At 49.7% G+C, this 20,052-nt stretch overlaps 1 protein-coding gene across 4 annotated transcripts in view; it reads left to right on the top strand.

Moving 5' to 3' along the window:
• The window catches only part of UBTD1 (ubiquitin domain containing 1), a 63,780-nt gene extending 44,144 nt beyond the window's left edge, over positions 1–19,636 (top strand). For all 4 annotated transcript variants that reach the window (XM_003922339.4, XM_074382706.1, XM_074382707.1 and 1 more), the window contains exons 2-3: positions 16,280–16,507; positions 18,569–19,636. In XM_003922339.4, the coding sequence (XP_003922388.1) occupies positions 16,280–16,507; positions 18,569–18,954 (614 nt within the window). In that variant the 3' untranslated portion in view covers positions 18,955–19,636. The remainder of the gene's footprint in view (positions 1–16,279; positions 16,508–18,568) is intronic.
• The last annotated feature ends 416 nt before the right edge of the window (positions 19,637–20,052 follow it).

Genomic DNA, 20,052 nt, shown 5'->3' on the forward strand with positions numbered 1-20,052 from the left:
GGCCTCATTAAACCCAGCCAAAGCAGCCAGCCTGCTGGGCAGCCTGGTTCTAGATCAGCACTTCTCGGCCCTGGCCTTATGTTGGAATCACCTAGAGAGATTTTAAACCCCTCTGCTGTTCCCAGACTCCAGAGCAAGGAAGTCAGAATCCCAGGGGGCAGGCCCCAGGCAACCACGTTTTTGGTAGACCCCACTGGATTGCCTCTTAAGAGCCTGCTGTCCTGGAGGTGACAGTGAAGTTGCAAGAACAGCACAACACCCAAGGAACAGTCACGCTGGAGTATAATATGGACCCCGAGGGTCAGAAGAGACACATGGGGAGAGGGGGGCGCCTGGTGGGAAGAGGCCTTCAGTCCTGCATCCTGACCAGGCATGGCTTGGGAAGGAAACCAGGGAGGATGCTGGCCTGACAGCGCTGGTGAGTCATGGGCCGAAGAGGAGGAAGGGGAAGGAATGAGTCAGGCACAGCTGCCTGCACGGCCCGAGCCTGGCTTGGGAGGAGAATGAACATGCTTCTCTGATCCACAAGCCCAGTGCTGTGGTCCTGAGCTGTGCCACATGAAGGAGCGAGTGAGCCTTAAAAATATGGGGTTCCCATCTTTTCGGGGATTGAGCATCTGTGTGTGCACTTCACGCTTTGCACAGAAACTCCCTGGAGTGTTTTGGCATCTCTGTAAGGGAGACTGATGAGTGGCATTCCCATTTGGCAGATGTGCTTGGAGAGAGGAAGCCCTGTGCCCTGGGTCACACAGCAGGTCCTGATGGAAACGGACCCAGGTCTTCTGACCCCAAGTTCACCCCACTGAAGACACAGACCTGAAAGACAGAAAGACAGTAGCCTAGAGCCTGTTGCTGGGGTGTGGACTAAATAAACTATAGGGCTTGCCAGAATTAGGAGCCACAAGCAGGGTGAAAATTATGAAAATTATGGGGTCTTTTCTAGCTCCAGGCCCAACAGTTGTGGGCAGACTTGCTGTAGTGTTTGCTGCGGAGCAGGGGGCCGGTGCTCAGATGGAGTATGCGGGAGCCCGGTGGGGCCTGGTGCTGGATGGGACACACCTGGAATGTTAGGTTAGTTGAGACGAGGATGAGTGAGAAGGCAAAGAATCTGGAGAAAGGCCTGGCTCAGTAGCTCATGCCTGTAATCCCAGCACTTTGGGAGGCCGAGGTAGGCAGATCACCTGAGGTCAGGAGTTTGAGACCAGCCTGCCCAACATGGTGAAACGGCCCTTGTTCAATTGGCTCTTGAACAATGCAGGGTTAGGAATGCTGACCCCCGTGCAGTGGAAAAATCCATGTCAAACTTTCAGCTCTCCAAAAACTTAGCTACCGATAGGATAGTTTTGACCAGAAGTCTTACTAATAACGTGAACAGTTGATTAACATATATTTTGTATGTTATGTGAATTATATTCTGTATTCTTACAATCAAGTAAGCGAGAGAAAAAAATAAATGTTATTAAGCAAATCATGGCCTGGTGCAGTGGCTCATGCCTGTAATCCCAACACTTTGGGAGGCCGAGGCAGATCACTTGAGCCGAGGAGTTTGAAACCAGCCTGGGCAACATAGTGAGACCCTATCTTTAAATAATAAATAAATAAAATATCTTACCAATTAAGTGCAGAGTAGTAAAAAAAAAAGAAAAGAAAATCATAAGAGAAGATATATTTACTATTCATTAAGTTGAAGTGGATCATCATAAAAGTCTTTGTCTTCATGTTGAGTAGAGTGAGAAGGAAAGGGAGGGATTGGTCTTGCTGTCTCAGTGGCAGAGGGGGAAGAAAATTCAAACCCATGTTGTTCAAGGGTCCACTGTATGATGACAGTAATAAGTACCTACTCTCCGGCCAAGCATGGTGGCTCACACCTGTAATCCTAGCACTTTAGGAGGCCAAGATGAGAGGACCACTTGGGGCCAGGAGTTTGAGACCAACCTGGTCAACACAGTGAGACCCCCCCATCTCTAAGAAAGTTAAAAAAAAAAAAAGACCTACTCAATACTCTGTAGTAAGTATAGGGCTGGATATGTGTGTGTGTGTGTGTGTGTGTGTGTGTGTGTATGTGTGTGTGTGTGTCTATCTGTGTGTCTGTGTCTTAAGCAAGAGCCTGTGGGGCTTGGTGCTAAGATGTAGCTTGGGCTGTCAGGTGATTTATTATGTGTAATACTATATAACACATATGTGTTAGGTGATTTATTATGGATAATCTTCTTGATTATATTTGTGTGTATCTTCAGTTCCCCTAATCTCCCTTAGATGTGTGGCTGAGAACACTCCTTACCTCCCAGAAGAGACTAGAAAGCTTAAGGCATTTGCCCAAGGTCACTTAGTTCATTAATTAATGATGGAGCTCCCAGGTCTGCCTGAGGACAGAGCCTGTGCCTTCAGCACCTTGTGTCTGTTCTAGGCCTGCCATGTAGCTCAGTAAAGGGTAACTATAATTACTACTAACTTAGCTTTTTTTTTTTTTTTTTTTTTTTTTTTCGAGACAGAGTCTTACTCTGTCACCCAGTCTGGAGTGCAGTGGTGTGATCTCAGCTCACTGCAGCCTCAGCCCCCCAAGTAGCTGGGACTACAGGTGCATGCCATCACGCCTGGCTAATTTTTGTATTTTTAGTAGAGACGGGGTTTCACCATGTTGGCCAGGCTGGTCTCAAACTCCTGACCTCAAGAGATCTGCCCACCTTGACCTCCCAAAGTACTAGGATTACAGGCATGAGCCACCACACCTGGCCACTATTAACTTTCTAACCATTAGATTCATCCAACAATGGACTAGGCTTCTTGTGGCATGGTGAGCACCTCAGCTCAGGAAGTGCACAGAGGCTGAATTGCCCCCAGCTGGGGTGACTGTGGGGCAGTAGGTGGGTCTCCATAACTGAGCTCCAAACCAGCCATATTGAATTAGAGTCTTGAGCTGGTGCCTAGCTGTGTGTTTGTCAAGCCACAGGAGGGCCAGGTGTGGTGGCTTACACCTGTAGTTCCAGCACTTTGGGAAGCTGAAGTGGGCAGATCACTTGAGCCCAGGAGTTCGAGACCAGCCTGGCCAACATTGAGAGACCTCATCTCTCCTAAACATCAAAAAAATTAGCCAAATGTGGTGGTGCATACCTGTAGTCCCAGCTACTGGGGAAGCTGAAGTGGGAGGATTATTTGAGCCCAGGAGATCGAGGTTGCAGTGAGTCTGATCACCCACTGCACTCCAGCCTGGGTGACAGAGTGAGACCTTGTCTCAGGAGAAAAAAAATGAAAAGCTCACAGGAGCCCAGGGTACACACTCAGCTGTGGATGGCACTGGCCCAGCTGTCCCGAGAGGGCTCAGCTCGTAGATTCTGTTCCTCTCTAGTGGGAACTGGAAGGTTTATGGCTCCTCCTGCCTTGCTCCTGCTGCGTGTTTTCCTTGCTACTTTTCCCATTGGCATATTCATCAAGCTGTGCGTTCAGCTCCTGACAGTTTCATATTCTAGTTATCATTCAGCTTTCACTGGTGGTAGAGTAGTTTGGTAGAAAGAATCTACCATGCCCCACTGCCACCACACACACACATGCGCGCGCACACACACACACACACACTCTCTCTCTCTCTCTCTCTCTCGCGCGCAAAACAGCTGTCGGGTCTGGGACAAATCACATCACCTTTTAGCCTTGGTTTCCTTGTCTGTAAACTAAAGTGGCTATGGCAGAGGACTTTAAGGTCACTCCCAGCCTGAGGACTGCCATACTCTAGGGGACAGGCCCCCTTGGAGTGGTGCATGTCACAGCGCTCATGGCAGTTGATACCCCGTGGGATGGAGTCCCAGAGTCAGAAGTCAGGCTGTGCCGTTTGGCTTCCAGGCACCTGGCTGCCATCCCGGTGCCCGTTGGGTCCTCCTCCTTGCCAGCTGTGAGGGAGGTTGGACTGCTATGTCCAGCAGTGAAAGGCACAGTGGACCAAGACCTGCCTCCCTTTCCTGGAGTCTTGAGGTAGCAAAGGAAGCCACCCAGATACAGGAGACCTTTCTAGCGACCTCTGGGGAGTTCCTGTTTTATTTATTAGCCGCCATCCTCCCTCTTCTGCCCCAGGAAAAGTGCTGACCCTACGCTGTGCAGCCAGCCCAGGGAGGCGGGCATCCATCAAGCCCACTCTTTGTCCCTGTTGAGCTTGACCTCGTTTAACTCCTGCATTCTCCTGCATTGCGAAATAAAGACCAAGACATCCTTACAGCAGGAGTTTTCATTGTTCAAAATCACAGCAACTTTATGAAAAAAAAAAAAAAAAAAAAAAAAAAAAGGTAACCTTTAATTGTGTAATGGTAAAAGCATTACTGACTGACTCAGCTTGGTTGCCAGTGACAGTAGCTACTGTCTTTTCAGCACTGGGCAGAGTGGTCTCACTTAATCCTTACAGCAATCCCATCCCATGAGGTGGGAGTTACATACTCTTTTTACGGATGGAAACACCAAAGCTTAGGATGATGAGGTCATCTGCCCATGGTCACAAAGGTGGTCAGCAGCCAAAGAGAACCCCCTACTGTCCACCTCTGAAGCCCACATGTGAGTAGCCAGATTGCAGAGAGAGGCTACAGTGTCTCTTTATGCATACATAATTATCCATGATCCAAGTTGCCAGAAAGCACATGTAATGAGGGTTCGCTCCAGAGCTGCTAACATGGAAACGGCTCATGTTCAAGCCAGGACTCTGGCTGCACTTGGGAGCAAACACGTCAGTACGTGGTGAAGATGGGAGTGTGTTGACTGTAGAGAAGGAACACAGGTATTTAAAACAAGGGGAAGTTCTGTAATTTCCCAAACACCTGTGTCTACTCCACCTGTGAAGTATAGTATTCTCTCCACACTGGCCTCAGAAAACATGTTAGTGGCATGGCAGGGTGGAACCCTCGAGTTAGGCTGGGCACAGCAGCTCACGCCTGTAATCCTAACACTTGGGGAGGCCGAAGCAGGCAGATCACTTGAGGCCAGAAGTTTAAGACCAACTTGGCCAACATGGCAAAACCCTGTCTCTACTAAAAATACAAAAATTAGCCATGGTGGCACATGCCTGTAGTCCCAGGTACTTGGGAGGCAGGGGCAGAAGAATAGCTTGAAGCTGGGAGGTGGAGGTTGCAGTGAGCCAAGATCATGCCACTGCACTCCAGCCTGGGCAACAGAGCAAGACTGTGTCTCAGAAAAACAAACAAAACCCCTAGAGCTAGATCCTAAGGATTTAGGGGCTCTGTAATCGAGACCAGATAGGCCAGTTTTCCGCCAGAGATGAGTCGGGAAATGGCTGGTCAGTGCCCAGCTCTGGGAGACCACCCTTCCCCCAGCCTGGCCAGATGTGGCCAGGGCCCCCCAGGCTGGACTCACAGACCAGAGAGCAAAAAAAACGCCTGCTCTCCCTGAGCCCCGCCAGGCGGCCAACACTGTGAATGTGTACGTTGTATGCAGTGCCGTGAAAGCACGCCCTGTCTCCTCACGCATGTGTGCCCCCTGGTCTGTATCTGTGGCTTCCTGGGCACTAAGGCCTCGAGTAGGTCTGTTTGTCTTGGCTGCACTTTTGTCTCTTCCATGGCCACAGAGGATCCACAGAGGATCTGGGCCCTCCTCCTCCAGCAGGTTTCCTCACTGTCCACCTACCACAGTGACTGGCTGTGTCCCTCCTGGACTCCTACCTCCACCCACTCTTTCTTCTTGCCTCTTCCTATTCAGGGAGGCTTGTTCACAAAACACAGTCCTCTGTTTCCCCTTTGCAGGGGTTTCTTGCAGGCAGCTCTGTCTGCTCTCCCATCTGATCTGTGCCTCCCTTCTGCAGCTCCTCTTCCTTTTCCTAAACTGCCTGCCCATCTCACTTGCCCGTGCCTCATGCCAGGCGTTGACCCTGCCTCTAGGATCCAGAAGATGAACTGGAGGAGGTCCCAGCCTCGGGCAGACAAGCAAGATCATTGCAGAGAATTTCAGTTGCCCTGGGCTGGGCATCATCCTGGAGCCGAGAGCGGGGCTCCCAGGGGTGCCACCCTGCCTTGATCCTTCAGCTCTGCTCAGGACCACCTGGGACCCACTGCGCCCCCAGAGATGCCCATTAGGAACCCTGGCCTGTCACTTAGCAACTGGCTCCACCCCTTTCCCTCCCTGAGCTGGTGCCTGAGGAGGCCACCAAATACCAGAGTGTGGGAGGCCCCGGCTGACCGGAGCTGGACCAGCACTTTCCCTTCAAAAGTTACCCAGGCTCTGAGGGTTATCTCGGCTAAGTCTGCCTATAAATATCGCGCTTCCTGAAGGGATTACCTGGGCTCCCTGTCCCCTGGCTGCACCCTCCCAATCTGGGCTGATCCTTCTTCTGGGGCCCTGTGTTCTTCCTGACCTCTTCTTCCCTCTGCCAGGTGGGGCACTTCAGAATACCTGTGTTTCAGCTGTGACTGCTAGGGTGGGAGGGGAGAAAGGAGAGATTTGAGTTTGTATCCTGGCCAGAGGACCCTTGCTGGCCAGACTGCTGGGACAGGGAGGCTCTTGTTCCTGCCTTCTTCTGCCTGGTGTGAGAGCCCTGTCTCCCACACTAACCTGAGCAAGCCCAGACTTGTCACATAATCGGCACTTCTGGGAAGGACACTGTTGGCCCCATCCCTGGAGTAAGGGCCTGGGGACAGAACTTGGTAACCGAGTATGGAACAGCTTGGGGATTGCCACAGGTATAAATAGGGCTGTCTCCTGGCTTGGGTGGCATGACGGGGGACATCTCTGCTCCCTTGGCTGGTCTTAGATTTGGTGTCACATCCCAGCAGCTTACTTATTCCAGTCCCTGAAGTCATAATAATGATCTTCTGGGGTCTGAGGTCAAGAAGTGAAGGAGAGGCACCTGACTTGTGTCCCTTCAGACCTCTCCCCTGCTTCTGGCTGCCTACCCGCTGCTGCAGTGAGCCGTACGTAACTCCTCCACGCCTCCCCACCTGCTCATGGCCCCTTTATCAGTTTCATTCCCAATTCAGCAGATACTTGCTGAGAACCTCGCTGGGCCAGGTACTTAGTGAGGTAGTGGGATCTATTCAGCCAGCATCTGCCATCCTTCCTTGTCATTCTGGAATCTCCTCTTCCATGTATCCATCCTGAATTCAGCAGTGTGAATCGAATGGTGGGAGTAAACACACACGCACACACACTGTCACACACTCATAGATGCACACCAGCTCTGGGCAACTTGGAGAGGACTTTAGTGTTCTGTCTCCCACTGTCCTTTCGGGGCCCTCCCTTGGGGGTGGTATCCCCAGACACCATTCATTATCGAGGCCAAACCGCAGCATCCACCGTCATTATCCTCCTCCCGCCCAGACGTGGCGCCCTCTTGCTCTCTTCCCTCTCCAAGTCAGCCCCCGGCAGCAACTCTGGGGATTAGGTGTTGAACTGTTTTTGTTAAGGTGTGGCGGGGCATGCCATTTCCACTCCTGTTTTGCTGTGTGTCTTTTTTTTTTTTTTTTTTTCCTTGAAACAGAGTCTCACTCTGTCACCCAGGCTGGAGTGCAGTGGCTCAGTCTCGGCTCACTGAAACCTCCGCCTCCCGGGTTCAAGTGATTCTCCTGCCTCAGCCTCCCTAGTGCCTGGGATTACAGATGCCCGCCACTATGCCCAACTAATTTTTGTATTTTTAGTAGGGACAGCATTTTGTCATGTTGGCTGGTCTTGAACTCCTGACTTCAAGTGATCCACCCACCTCAGCATGGGATTACAGGCATGAGTCACCGCACCCAGCCTTACACATAGCTTCTTAAATCAGATCAAGTACATACCCCAGCCCAGCCCTGCAACTGTTCCCTTGTGTGTGAGGTGGGCTCTGAGAATCTGTCTTTTGAACCAGCACCCAAGGAGATCCTAATATGGGGGGGATCCTACAACTCTTTGGGACCCCAGCCTTTGCCTCTATACGCAGACACATACATTCTCTGCTCAGTCACAAATGTTGGTGGGGCATGGTGGCTCACACCTGTAATCCTAGCACTTTGGGAGGTCGAGACAGTAGGATCCCTTGAGCCCAGGAGTTTGAGACCAACCGAGGCAACATAGAGAGACCCCCCCATCTCCATTAAAAAAAAAAAAAAAGTTTAAGCAAACAAAAAAAATGTCTTTTGCTGTCCTCTGCCACCACAGTACTGGGAACCCATGCCTTTGTGGGTGTGTTACCTTGCTGCCTCCTCATGCAGGTTATGTACATTTGCCAGCTTCATGAAGAACAGGGACCATTTCTGTTGCTCTGTCTTTGACCTGAAGCTTGTCTAGGACAGGTGGAGATGTAAGTAGACGCTACTAAATGTTCCTGCTGCTGATACCGGCAGAGCTGTCCTGGCCTGGGCAAGGCCGCCGGGAGCTGTCAGTAACCGATACCCTACAGGCTGTGGGCTTAGTGAGTCACCACCACCATCGGCTCCCCACATTCTTCCCACTTTTCCGTGGCTGCTCCCCAGAACTCCAAGTATCCTCTTTATTAACAACTTTCATGGTATTATTCTTATTATTAAAGTAGTACGTTCTTTTTATTATTATTATTTTTATTTTTAAAGACGGGGTTTCACCATGTTGGTCAGGCTGGTCTTGAACTCCTGACCTCAGGTGATCCGCCCGCCTTGGTCTCCAAAGTGCTTGGATTACAGGCGTGAGCCACCACGCCCGGCCTAAAGTAGTAAGTTCTTATTGTAGAAAACTTGGAAAATATAAGCCAAGAAGAAATCATTGGTAACTGCCAATAAAATACAACCACTGTTTACATTTTGATATAAATCCTTCCAGCCTTTTAATTTTTTTTATTTTAAAGACCAGGTCTTACTCTGCCGCCCAGTCTGGAGTATAGTGGCATAATCATAGCTCACTGCAGCCTTGATCTTCTGGGCTCAGGTGATCTTCCCGCCTCAGTCTCCCACAGTGCTGGGATTATAGGTGTGAGCCACCGCACTTGGCCCTCCAGTCTTTTTAATATATATAATTCTACAGCTGAGTGCTTTGGGAGGCTGAGGAAGGAGGATCACTTAAAGCCAGGAGTTTGAGACCAGCCTGGGCAACATGTAAGACCCCATTTCTACAAAAAAAAAAAAAAAAATTAATTACGATTAAATGACTGGACAATTAATTTTTTAAAAAATTATATACGCTTTTTTTGTTTTTAGATTTTATACTCTTTTTTTTTTTTTTTTTAGACAGAGTCTTGCTCTGTCACCAGGCTGGAGTGCAATGGCACGATCTCAGCTCACTACAACCTCTACCTCCCAGAGGGTTCAAGGGATTCCCCTGCCTCAGCCTCCCAAGTAGCTGGGACTACAGGTGCATGCCCCACCATGCTTGGCTAGTTTTTGCATTTTAGTAGAGACCAGGTGTCATCATGTTGGCCAGGATGGTCTCGATCTCCTGACCTCACGATCCACCCGCCTTGGCCTCCCAAAATGCTGGGATTACAGGCGTGAGCCACTGTGCCCGGCTACACTTTCTTTTTTTTTTGAGACATAGTGTCTCTGTGGCCCAGGCTGGAGTGCAGTGGTGTAATCTTGGCTCACTACACCCTCCGCCATCTCAGTTCAAGCAATTCTCCTGCCTCAGCCTCCTGCATATGGGACTACAGTTGTGCACCACCATACCTGCTAATTTTTGTATTTGTGTAGAGACTGGTTTTTGCCATGTTGTCCTGCTCTGTCACCCAGGCTGGAGTGCAATGGCACCATCTCAGCTCACTGCAACCTCCGCCTCCTAGGTTCAAGTGATTCTCCTGCCTCAGCCTCCTGAGTAGCTGGGATTATAGGCATGTACCACCATGCCTGGCTATCTTTGAAAGTAAATGAAATTAATATGTTTATCATCAATTTGTTCACATACTTAGATGAAAAACTTCCTTTTCTGTGTTTGTACATATCTCTGGCTAAGATTGTAAGCACCCGTGTGTAGGGCTGCAAACGTTTGGGCATGTCTCCTATACATGCTTACCCCTGGGCCTGGAGAACTTGGTGAGATATTTTTGTGCAGCATTTGACCCACTGATGAAGAGAGCCAACACCAGCCCAGAGGCGCTGCGGCTGCCCTCTGCTGGCTCTGAGGTGCAGTGATGACTGAGAAGGCAATGGTTGGGCTCCTGGGGCCGTCAGCTTACATTAACCCTGCCTGCCCCCTGCTCCCCACCAGCCCATTCTAAGGTTTTCAGCCCCAGAGGCCCTACCTGGAGGGTGATGAGTTTGTCACCGCTGTATCCTGGGTCACTTGGAGAGGCTCACTCACAGTGTGCCTGTTAGTGGAGGAGAAGGGTAGAAATGACTGCTAGCAAAGGTGGCTGCTGTTGAGTATCGAGGAGGGGACCCAGAAGGCTGCTCTGGGGGAGCTTGGGAGGTTTGCGAGCCAAGGCAGCATTCCTCAGGCACGTGTGTGGACTTTGAAAGGGGCCACCATGGAGCTGTGTTTATTTTAAAGGTCAGTTCTTCAGTCTTCTCTAGAGAGAATGAGATGCATGGACACAGTTACAGCTCAGGTGTCCTTGGAGTCACAGTCCAGCAACCTTACTTGTTGGGCACATAGCCCAAAGGTGAATATTTCATTTTTTTGTTTTTATTTGTTTTTTTTTTTTTTTTTTTTTGAGATGGAGTCTCAATCTGTCTCCCAGGCTGGAGTGCAGTGACATGATCTCGGCTCACCACAACCTCTGCCTCGAGGGTTCAAGCGATTCTCCTGCCTCAGCCTCCCAAATAGCTGGGATTACAGGCTCCTGCCACCACGCCTGGATAATTTTTGTATTTTTAGTAGAGATGGGGTTTTGCCATATTGACCAGACTGATCTCGAACTCCTAGACTCAAGCAATTCACCTGCATCGGCCTCCCAAAGTGCTGGGATTACCATTGTGAGCCACTGCGTTCGGCCTTATTTGTTTGTATATATGTATGTATATATATATATATGTACTTTTATTTTAGAGACAGGGTCTCACTCTGTCACCCAGGCTGGGGTGCAGTGGTGCAGTTATAGCTCACTGCAGTCTTGACCTCCTGGGCTCAAACGACCCTCCCACCTCAGCCTCCTGAGTAGCTGGGATTACAGGTGCATGTCACCATGCCTGGCTAATTTTTTTATTTTTTGTAGAGATGAGGGGTCTTATGTTGCCCAGGCTGGTCATGACCTCCTGGCCTTAAGTGATTCTTCCACCTCTGTTTCCCAAAGTGCTGGGATTATAGGCGTCAGCCACCATGCTGGCCAAATGGTGAACATTTTCAAATATTCCAAAGCCTGGTCTCTTTCTTCTGTGGGAAGCCTCTTTTGTAGACAGTGCTGACAGCTTGGTTGTGCCCTTTCTCAACCCTCGGCAGATTAGGAGTGGCCCATGAGCTGGGCCTGACCTCTCCCCATGTTAGAATCAGCAGACAGAGACAAATAAGAAGTGACATCTGGCAAAGAAGAAGGAGGCAGGAAAATGATAGAATTGGCTTGAGAAGTTAAAATGCCATTGAAGCTAAACAGGTGTTTAGGGAAGAGGCAGAAATCCTCACCCAGGGGTCCTGAGGGAGTCACTGCATAATGACTGTGACTCCTGGTGGATCAAAGCTCTTATTAGGGGGTCATCCACGCTAAATGAAAGAGAAAAGAGGTGGGAAATCATGAAATGGAGCAACTTCCTTGATCAAGGCATAAACACCTCCAGGCCAAACTTCCTAGAAAATATCTGGATGAAATTGTAATCTTCAGTTTCTTGAGTGTCTCCTTTCTGTTTCTCATATTTAAGCCTTCGATTAACCTGGTTTTGATTTTCGTGGCTGGCATGAGGTGGGGATTTCAGTTCATGTTTACATCACAGTCCCAGCATCATTTGTCAGAAATTCATCTTCCCTTCCCACCTCCAGCAGGAATGTTCCTTCTCACCGCAAGCAAGTTCCTGTACACACCTGGATCTGTTTCTGGATTCTCTGTTCTTCTCTGTTGGCCCATTTGTCTTGTATACCGAGAATAAAATTCTAAGTCCTCCAACCAACTGAGTGGACCCCTCTTCTCAGCCAAGGAGATTCCAAAGAAATCTGAAAAACAAGTTCAGGCCATGACGGGAAGGGGAGTCAGATATGCCTCATTATACTTTCCTCCCTTTGGAGTTCAGGTACAACTGACCAGTATTAACATTAAAGCAGGCCAGGCATGGTGGCTCACATCTGTAATCCCAGCACTTTGGGAGGCCGAGCCTGGCAACATGGTGAAACCTCATTTCTTCTACAAATAGAAAAATTAGCTAGGTATAGTGGTACACGTCTGTACTCCCAGCTACTCGGGAGGCTGAGGCAGGAGAATCCCTTGCACCTGGGAGGCAGAGGTTACAGTGAGCCGAGATCATGCCATTGCATTCCAGCCTGAACGACAGAGCGGGAGTATGTCTAAAAAAAAAAAAAAAATTAAAGCAGGGTCTTAGGACTGACAAAGTAGGCTCTGTAGCAGTAACATACCAAATTCCAACCTGACTCTGATCCTGAGGAGATTAGCTAAAAAATCTAGCACCTGTTAAAGGTCTGAATAGGAAACATTTGCCAACCATGACCTCTAAAGGCGGCCATCTATTAGACTTCATCTACATAAGAAGAACCTTGGTTTCCACAACTGCTTATCTTAACCCAGATATTCCTTTCCGTTGATTCCAGGACTTAAGATAATAACACTTTCAACCAATTGCCCACCAGAACATCTTTAAATCCACCTAAGACTTGTAAGGCCCCGCCCCTTCAAGTTGTCCTGCCTTTCCACCCCAATGTATATCTCACATGTAATGACTGATGTCTTAAGTCTCCCTAAAACATGTCAAACCAAGCTGTAATCCAACTACCTTGGGTGCATGTTCTCAGAACCTCCTGAGACTGCATCACAGGTCGTGGTCCTCACATTTGGCTCAGAGTGAATCTCTTCAAATATTTTACAGGGCTTAGCTTTTTTTTTTTTTTTTTTTTTTTTTTTTTTGTCCAACAGTCTGTCCCTGTTCTAGTACTGTGCCAACTGTAGCTTTATAATTAGTGCTGATTATGGCAGTGCAAGTTCTCTCGCTTTATTCTTCTCTAGGAGCATCTTTGTTCTTCTATATAAAATTTAGAATCAGCTTGCCAGGTTCCTTGGGAAAAGGCTGACAAGAATTCTATTGGAATTGTATTACATTTATAGATCAGTTTAGGGGGAATGGGCATCTCCAGGATTTCTTTGAATGTTGCTTCATTCCCATTCTTCTTTTTTTTTTTTTTTTTTTTTTTTTTTTGAGACGGAGTTTCGCTCTTGTTGCCCAGGTTGGAGTGCAATGGCGCGATCTCGGCTCACTGCAACCTCCGTCTCCTGGGCTCAGGCAATTCTCCTGCCTCAGCCTCCTGAGTAGCTGGGATTACAGGCACGCGCCACCATGCCCAGCTAGTTTTTTGTATTTTTAGTAGAGACGGGGTTTCACCATGTTGACCGGGATGGTCTCGATCTCTCGACCTCGTGATCCACCCGCCTCGGCCTCCCAAAGTGCTGGGATTACAGGCTTGAGCCACCGCGCCCGGCCCCCATTCTTCTTATTGTATCCTTCTGGAAATTCAGTTCAAAATGTTAGACCTAGCTGGGTATAGTGTCACCTGTATAGTCCCAACTGCTTGGGAGGCTGATGGGGGAGAATACCTTGAGCCCAGGAGTTTGAGGCTGCCATGAGCGATGATCGCACCACTGCACTCCAGACTGGGTGACACAGTGAGACCTTGTCTCTTGAGAAAAAAAAAAAAAAAAAAAAAAAGACATCTGAATTTCAATTACATTTTCTTTTTCTTCCTTTACTTTTATTTTTTTGAGACAGGGTCTCACTCCATCGCCCAGGCTGGAGTTGGAATACAGTGGTGTGATCATGGCTCATTGCAGCCTCAACCTCTCTGGGCTCAGGTGATTCTCCCACCTCAGCCTCCCAAGTAACTGGGACTACAGGCACATGCCGCCATGTCCCACTAATTTTTTTTATTTCTTGTATAGACAGTTTTTTGCCATGTTGTTCAAGCTGATCTCAAATTTTTTGGCTCAAGTGATCCATCTGCCTCAGCCTCCCAAAGTGCTGGGATTACAGATGTGAGCCAGTAGGCCCGGCCTATATTTTTCATTTTTAGTTCTATATGGTTCTTTTAAGATCTTGGTTAAACCTACTATGTACCCACAAAAATTAAATTGTAAAAAAAAAAAAATCTCCTTGGTCATTCTTTATAATCTCTTATTCCTTATTCATATTTTTAAGGCTCTCTCTCATCCCTTATCTCAGTATTTCATAATCTGTGTCAGTTAAACTCCCTATCCAGTTTTGCAAATCTGATTCTTTTGTCCACTGGCTGAAATTGCCTTGGTTCCTTGCATATTGGGATTTTTAAAAAAACTATTACTTTATTTATTTTTCTTGGAACTTATCTTGGGAATTCTTTGAGGCCTGGTCCTGAAGTTGTTTTCCTCCAAAAAGGGTTTGCCTTTCCTTCTGCCACCTCACCACCCTGGGAACACTTATTAAATGTTTGGCTTTAGAGTTTTCTGCCCCTACAGGTAGCTGTGAATTCAGATGGCGTACTACAGGATTTAGTCAGACCTGAGGTGGAACCCTCACTCACTTACTATGTGACCTGGGGCAAGTTATTTAATCTTTCTAAATCTGTCCTATCATCTGTGAAATAGCAATAATAATATCTACTGCCTAAGGCTACTGCAAGGATGAAATGGGATCACATATGTAAATACAGGCTTGCCTGGGGTTCTTTCTCAGCGTCCCTGCCTGCAATTCTCTTCCTTGCTTCCTTCTGTCCCAGCCAATGGGAGCAGCTTGGTGGTGGCCCCCAGCATTAGTTCTGCCTCTCACTGTAGGATCTGAGTTACAGTGGAAGCAGGGTGCTTCACATCTCACTCCTGTGGCTCATTCTGCCTTCAGTTTTGAGATGACTGAACCTCCAAAAGCCTTTGAGAAACACCTCTACCCTCAGTCTTGACTGTGGTTTGGAATATTCTTGGAGGTCACTTGAAACTGGGCAACAAGAAAAATGACATTTGACAGAATTGTTTTCTTTGTCAGATGCTGCAGGAGTTTTTTGGTGAGTTTGTTGGTTATGATTTCTTAAAAGATGTTAAAATTGCTGGGCGCGGTGGCTCAAGCTTGTAATCCCAGCACTTTGGGAGGCCGAGGCGGGTGGATCACAAGGTCGAGAGATCGAGACCATCCTGGTCAACATGGTGAAACCCCGTCTCTACTATAAATACAAAAAATTAGCTGGGCATGGTGGTACGTGCCTGTAATCCCAGCTACTCAGGAGGCTGAGGCAGGAGAATTGCCTGAACCCAGGAGGCGGAGGTTGCGGTGAGCCGAGATCGCGCCATTGCACTCCAGCCTGGGTAACAAGAGCGAAACTCCGTCTCAAAAAAAAAAAAAAAAAAAAAAAAGCGCCGGGCGCGGTGGCTCAAGCCTGTAATCCCAGCACTTTGGGAGGCCGAGGCGGGCGGATCACAAGGTTAAGAGATCGAGACCATCCTGGTCAACATAGTGAAACCCCGTCTCTACTAAAAATACAAAAAGTTAGCTGGGCATGGTGGCGCATGCCTGTAATCCCAGCTACTCAGGAGGCTGAGGCAGGAGAATTGCCTGAACCCAGGGGGCGGAGGTTGCGGTGAGCCGAGATCGCGCCATTGCACTCCAGCCTGGGTAACAAGAGCGAAACTCCGTCTCACAAAAAAAAAAAAAAAAAAAAAAAAAAAAAAAGATGTTAAAATTGTTTATTTTTTTTTTGAGACATGGTTTTGCTCTCTTGCCCAGGATGGAGTGCAGTGGCATGCGATCATGGCTCTCTGCAGCCTCAATCTTCCAGGCTCAAGTAACTCTCCCATCTCAGCCTCCCGTGTAGCTGGAGCTACAGGATTGTGCCACCACACCTGGCTAATTTTTAAAAATTTTTTGTAGAAACAGGGTTTTGCCATGTTGCCTTGGCTGGTCTAGAACTCGGGGGCTCAAGCAATCCTACTGCCTCCCAAAGTGCTGGGATTACAGGTGTGAGCCACCACACTCTTCCCACATGATTAAAAATTATTAGCCAGGCGCCGTGGCAACAACGACAACAACAAAAAACAGTAGCATATGCTTTGCTGACAAAATTATTTGATGTCCCTAGGTTGGTTATATAGCCTCTCCTGACTCTTCCCTGCTGTTTAGGAAGGGCTTCAGAGATACTTGGTAGCCGGTGCAGCATGGTTTCAGGGTTTGGCCCGGGGAGGGAGGAACTGGGAGGGCAGGTTGCAGCTCAAGCGACTTTACAGATGCTGAGCCTCTCCTGTCCTGCCCAGGACGCAATGAGCCCCTGAAGAAAGAGCGACTGAAGTGGAAGAGCGACTACCCCATGACCGACGGGCAGCTGCGGAGCAAACGGGATGAGTTCTGGGACACAGCACCTGCCTTCGAGGGTCGGAAGGAGATCTGGGATGCCCTCAAGGCCGCCGCCTACGCTGCCGAGGCCAATGACCATGAGCTGGCCCAGGCCATCCTGGATGGAGCCAGCATTACCTTGCCTCACGGTAAGTTGGCAGGGCCAGGGCTTCATCCCCGCTGGAGCTAGGGGTTCACCAGCACGGTTTGCGGGTAGAGTAGAGCCGGTGGCCAGCCACGTGTCACGAGTTTCTATCCAAGCCATTGGGGGGGGGGGTGTTGAGGGGTGTGGAGTGGTGGAACAGGTGGTTATTCACTTATTCGTTCATTCAAGCAACCCTTGCTGAGCATGGACCAGAAGTGGATACATAAGGAAAATGAGACACAGTCTGTGCTTGCCTAATGACATGATAGAAAGACATCAACAAACCTGCAAAGCAGTGTCACAAATGCATTTGGGGACCCCAGAACATCCAAGACACTGACCTTTCTATTATATATATATATTTTTGAAACAGTCTTACCGTGTTGCCCAGGCTAGAGTGCAGTGGTGGGATCTCTGCTCACTGCAACCTCTCCCTCCTGAGTTCAAGCAGTTCTGCCTCGGCCTCCTGAGTAGCTGGGATTACAGGCACATGCTACCACATCCAGGTAATTTTTGTATTTTTAGTGGAGATGGGGTTTCACCACGTTGGCCAGGCTGGTCTCGAACTCCTGAGCTCAAGTGATCTACCCGCCTCGGCCTCCCAAAGGCACTGACGTTGGGTTATGTGCTGGGCACTGAGCTAGAAACTTCCACTGCATTAGCTCACGTAAGTTCACAGCAGGCTTATGGTACTGTGTAAGGCAGAGGGTAACAACAGTGGCGCTTTAGAGTCCCAGACCTGGGTTTCAGCCTGAGTGTTTTCCTTTCCTAACTGTGTTGCCTTTAGCAAGGAGCTTCTAGAATTTAGAGCCTGAGTGCCTTACAGCTGTAGAGGGGAGATGATTATTAGGATTCGGCAAGACACACATAACATCATTTAGTCCAGTCCCTGCACTTAGTAGGTCCTCAAGAGACAATAAACTTATTTTTCCATGCATTACATTGTACCAGTAAGGACACTGAGGCCCATGGAGAGTAGAGCTGTGCTATTTCATTCATCTCTGTAACCCCAGCACCCGGCACACGTGAACAAATGAAAAGTCATGTCCCAGGGATGAACAAACCAGTACCTGGTAGAGCCAGGATGCCAGCTCAGGTCTTCCTGACTCTAGCCCTGTACACCTGGTCATCAGATTGTCCTAGGGAGATCTGACTGTAGGGTGGTCATGGCAGTGTATTAGTCTGCTCAGGCTACTATAACAAAATACTACAAGCTGAGTGACTTAAACAAGAGACATTTATTTCCCACAGTTGGGGAGGCTGGGAAATCCCACATCATGGTGTTGGCCAGTTCAGGTTTTGGTGAAGACTCTCTTGCTGGCTTGCAGGTGTGTCTGCCTTCTTGCTGTGTCCTCACATGGGGAGCGAGTGGAGCATAACATAGTGCTCTAGTGTCTCTTCAAGAACTGTAAGCCAGGGCAGTGGAGCACACTTGCTGTCTCAGCTGCTCAGGAGGCTGAGGTGGGAGGATCTCATGAACCCCTAGGGATTCAAGACTAGCCTAGGCAGCATAGGGAAATCTTGTCTAAAAAGAAAAAAAAAAAAGACCGGCTGGGCACAGTGGCTCACTCCTATAATCCCAGCACTTTGGGAGGCTGAGTGAGGTGGATCACAGGGTCAGGAGTTCGAGACCAGCCTAACCAACATGGTGAAACCCCGTCTCTACTAAAAATACAAAAATTAGCCAGGCTTGATGGTGCATGCCTGTAATCCCAGCTACTCAGGAGGCTGAGGCAGGAGAATCGCTTGAACCCAGGAGCAGAGGTTGCAGTGGGCCAAGATGGCGCCAACTGCATTCCAGCCTGGGTGACAGAGCAAGACTCTGTGTCAGAAAAACAAAAACAAAAACAAAAAACAGAGAATCATTCTTTCAGATCAGGGAATCAGAGGGTCAGGGCCCCGCCCCATGACCTCATTTCACTTTAATTATTTCTCTATAGGCCCATGTCCAAATACAGTCACATTGGGAGCAAGAGTTTCACCATATGAATTTGGGGAGACCTAAACATTTAGTCCATGCTAGTGGACCCCCAAGCTGACTCTGACAGCCCTGCCTCTCCCACAGGCACCCTCTGTGAATGCTACGATGAGCTGGGCAATCGCTACCAGCTGCCCATCTATTGCCTGTCACCGCCCGTGAACCTGCTGCTGGAACACACGGAGGAGGAGACCCTGGAGCCCCCCGAGCCCCCACCCAGCATGCGCCGCGAGTTCCCGCTGAAGGTGCGCCTGTCCACGGGCAAGGACGTGAGGCTCAGCGCCAGCCTGCCTGACACAGTGGGGCAGCTCAAGAGGCAGCTGCATGCCCAGGAGGGCATCGAGCCGTCGTGGCAGCGGTGGTTCTTCTCCGGGAAGCTGCTCACAGACCGCACACGACTCCAGGAGACCAAGATCCAGAAAGATTTTGTCATCCAGGTCATCATCAACCAGCCCCCGCCGCCCCAGGACTGATGGGCCCTCGGTCCCCTGGAAAGAGGCCCTGCCTGGAGCACTCGGCCCCCACCCTGCTGCTGCCTTCCAGTGCTGTCATTTTCTTCAGGGGCCCTCCCCTCGGTGTGGCTGGTGGGTGAGCCGTGAAGGGACCCTGCCTTTCAGGGCACTGTGTGCCACCAGTGCCCGGTACCCAGGGAGCAGGCGGCCACACATGGGCCTTGCAACCTTGTCAGAGAAAAGGCGAACGGGGCCCTCGCCCTGCCTCTCTCCCGCAGCAGGTTCGAGCCACGAGGGCCAGCCTGGAGGTCCCTGGAGCCCAGATCTATCATCTGGTGCTGCCGGCTGTGCTCACTCCGGTTTTCTGCTCAGGGTCTGAAGCAGCTGCTGTCTCCCTCATCTGCCCCCATCCCCTGGCTCTCCCCTGGGCACAGTGCCACTCCCTGAGAAGGGAGGTAACCACCTGTGAGCCCCAGGGCTCCGGAAGCCTGAGGCGGGCCTCTGCCTCTCCCTGCCCCCAGCACAGTTGGCAGAGATGAGGCAGGTGGTGGACGGCTGGACTGTCGTGGCAGGGGTCTGCACAGGGCTATGTCCTAGCTGTGACCCAGGCAGTGGGAGGTCTGCAGCCTGGTCACGGCCCCCACGGCAGGTCCCTGTGGACAGACGTATCTGCATATTTATCAATAAAGCCTTTTGCTCCTTCTCGCTTGCCTGGCATTTGACTGAGTTCTCCCGCAGCTCTGTGGGACCCCTGGAGTTGTTCTGGTATAAGAGCAGGTGGATGCCTGGCCTCCCAGCTGCTCTGGGCATGTAATCTCCAGCAGAGTGAGCCTGGAACTGCCAGTCTTCTGGGCCCTGATCCCGGCCCCCCTGGTGTCCTCATGAGTCCTCAGGAAAAGCCACTTAACCTCTGAACCCTCTTTGCTTTTCTTTAAAGCAGAGCCATGCTGCCTGCCCTGCCTCCTCCATCAGTTGCTGGGAGGATTAAGCAGGAAGACAGATGTGAAAGTGATTGGAAGGCAAAGACAGCAACTCAGGCAGGTGGTCTGCTCCTTCCGCAGGAGGGGCTGGCTTCCAGCTCCTGGAGACGCTGTGCCCATTGTAATGTTAAAGTAAAGT

Source organism: Saimiri boliviensis, chromosome 12 (assembly GCF_048565385.1).
Source record: "Saimiri boliviensis isolate mSaiBol1 chromosome 12, mSaiBol1.pri, whole genome shotgun sequence".
Classification (NCBI taxonomy): domain Eukaryota; kingdom Metazoa; phylum Chordata; class Mammalia; order Primates; family Cebidae; genus Saimiri; species Saimiri boliviensis.